Source organism: Oncorhynchus masou, unplaced genomic scaffold (assembly GCF_036934945.1).
Source record: "Oncorhynchus masou masou isolate Uvic2021 unplaced genomic scaffold, UVic_Omas_1.1 unplaced_scaffold_892, whole genome shotgun sequence".
Lineage (NCBI taxonomy): Eukaryota > Metazoa > Chordata > Actinopteri > Salmoniformes > Salmonidae > Oncorhynchus > Oncorhynchus masou.
The window spans coordinates 282,501-284,301 of record NW_027015388.1 but is presented as its reverse complement, the minus strand read 5'-3'; the positions used below and the strand labels follow the sequence as shown (position 1 = coordinate 284,301).

The 1,801-nt window shown below is 50.6% G+C and overlaps 1 protein-coding gene across 1 annotated transcript in view; it reads right to left on the bottom strand.

Moving 5' to 3' along the window:
* LOC135538021 (uncharacterized) overlaps nucleotides 1-1,801 on the bottom strand; it is a 102,795-nt gene that overhangs the window by 6,017 nt on the left and 94,977 nt on the right. The window contains exon 10 of the mRNA XM_064964012.1: nucleotides 1,105-1,657. Within this exon, the coding sequence (XP_064820084.1) occupies nucleotides 1,105-1,657 (553 nt within the window). The remainder of the gene's footprint in view (nucleotides 1-1,104; nucleotides 1,658-1,801) is intronic.

Below are 1,801 nucleotides of genomic sequence, written 5' to 3'. Positions count from 1 at the left end.
AGTCAGTCTCTTCTTTCTCCGTTCCCTTTTATTATTATTTAGAATATCAAGATCAAACAGAAAACAATCGGTCCAAATGGAGCCCTATTCCAAAAGTAGTGCACTACGACCAATAGGACCCTGGTCTAAAGTAGTGCCCTACGGCCAATAGGACCCTGGTCTAAAGTAGTGCACTACAGCCAATAGGACCCTGGTCTAAAGTAGTGCACTACAGCCAATAGGACCCTGGTCTAAAGTAGTGCACTACGACCAATAGGACCCTGGTCTAAAGTAGTGCACTACGACCAATAGGACCCTGGTCTAAAGTAGTGCACTACGGCCAATAGGACCCTGGTCTAAAGTAGTGCACTACGACCAATAGGACCCTGGTCTAAAGTAGTGCACTACGACCAATAGGACCCTGGTCTAAAGTAGAGCACTACGACCAATAGGACCCTGGTCTAAAGTAGTGCACTACGGTCAACAGGACCCTGATCTAAAGTAGTGCACTTACGGCCAATAGGACCCTGGTCTAAAGTAGTGCACTATGACCAATAGGACCCTGGTCTAAAGTAGTGCACTACGACCAATAGGACCCTGGTCTAAAGTAGTGCACTACGACCAATAGGACCCTGGTCTAAAGTAGTGCACTACGACCAATAGGACCCTGGTCTAAAGTAGTGCACTGCGACCAATAGGACCCTGGTCTAAAGTAGTGCACTACGACCAATAGGACCCTGGTCTAAAGTAGTGCACTACATAGGGAATAGGGAGGCATTTCAGATTTGGACTTCCTCCCTCAGGTCACAGTACGTTTTACATTGCCTTTTATAGTAATGTAACAGATTAATAAATGATCCATCCTACAGTACTATAGTAGTGGATATAGAAATACGATCCCTAGAAGGGGACATGGGTCAACACAATGAGACCCCAGCCGGTCCGCCCACTGACTTGAATGGGGATGACCGTTCCAGGAATCCAATTTCTATGCTTGTAATAGTCATCAGTAATAGACAGCGATCTTCAAAATCATGGAAGATTGTTTTCAACAAAATCACACATTTTTTTACACTTTTTTTAATCCTAACATCAAAGCAGAAGGTTGGTCTCAAATGGCACGACCTTTGACCAGGATCCGTAGACCCCAGGATCCGTAGGGCTCCAGGATCCGTAGGGCTCCAGGATCCGTAGGGCCCCAGGATCCGTAGGGCCCCAGGATCCGTAGGGACCCCAGGATCCGTAGGGACCCAGGATCCGTAGGGCCCAGGATCCGTAGGGCCCCAGGATCCGTAGGGCCCCAGGATCCGTAGGGACCCAGGATCCGTAGGGCCCAGGATCCGTAGGGCCCCAGGATCCGTAGGGCCCCAGGTTCCGTAGGGCTCCAGGATCCGTAGGGACCCAGGATCCGTAGGGACCCAGGATCCGTAGGCCCCAGGATCCGTAGGGACCCAGGATCCGTAGGGACCCAGGATCCGTAGGGCTCCAGGATCCGTAGGGCTCCAGGATCCGTAAGGCCCAGGATCCGTAAGGCCCAGGATCTGTAGACTCCAGGTTCCGTAGGGCCCCAGGATCCGTAGGGCCCCAGGTTCCGTAGGGCCCCAGGTTCCGTAGACCCCAGGATCCGTAGAGTTATTTTCTGCTGTTCTGTCAATATTTAGTGCTGTAGCCTCGTTATCTTGGACGGTGAGCCACACATACTATAGTAGGTCGTTGTCCCCGGGGGACAGTTCTTAGGGTTTCAGTTTGCTGCTATCGAGATTCCGATTCCGTATTGTACTTCCTCAAGGTCTCTCTCTAAAACATTCACCGATTGGATGAA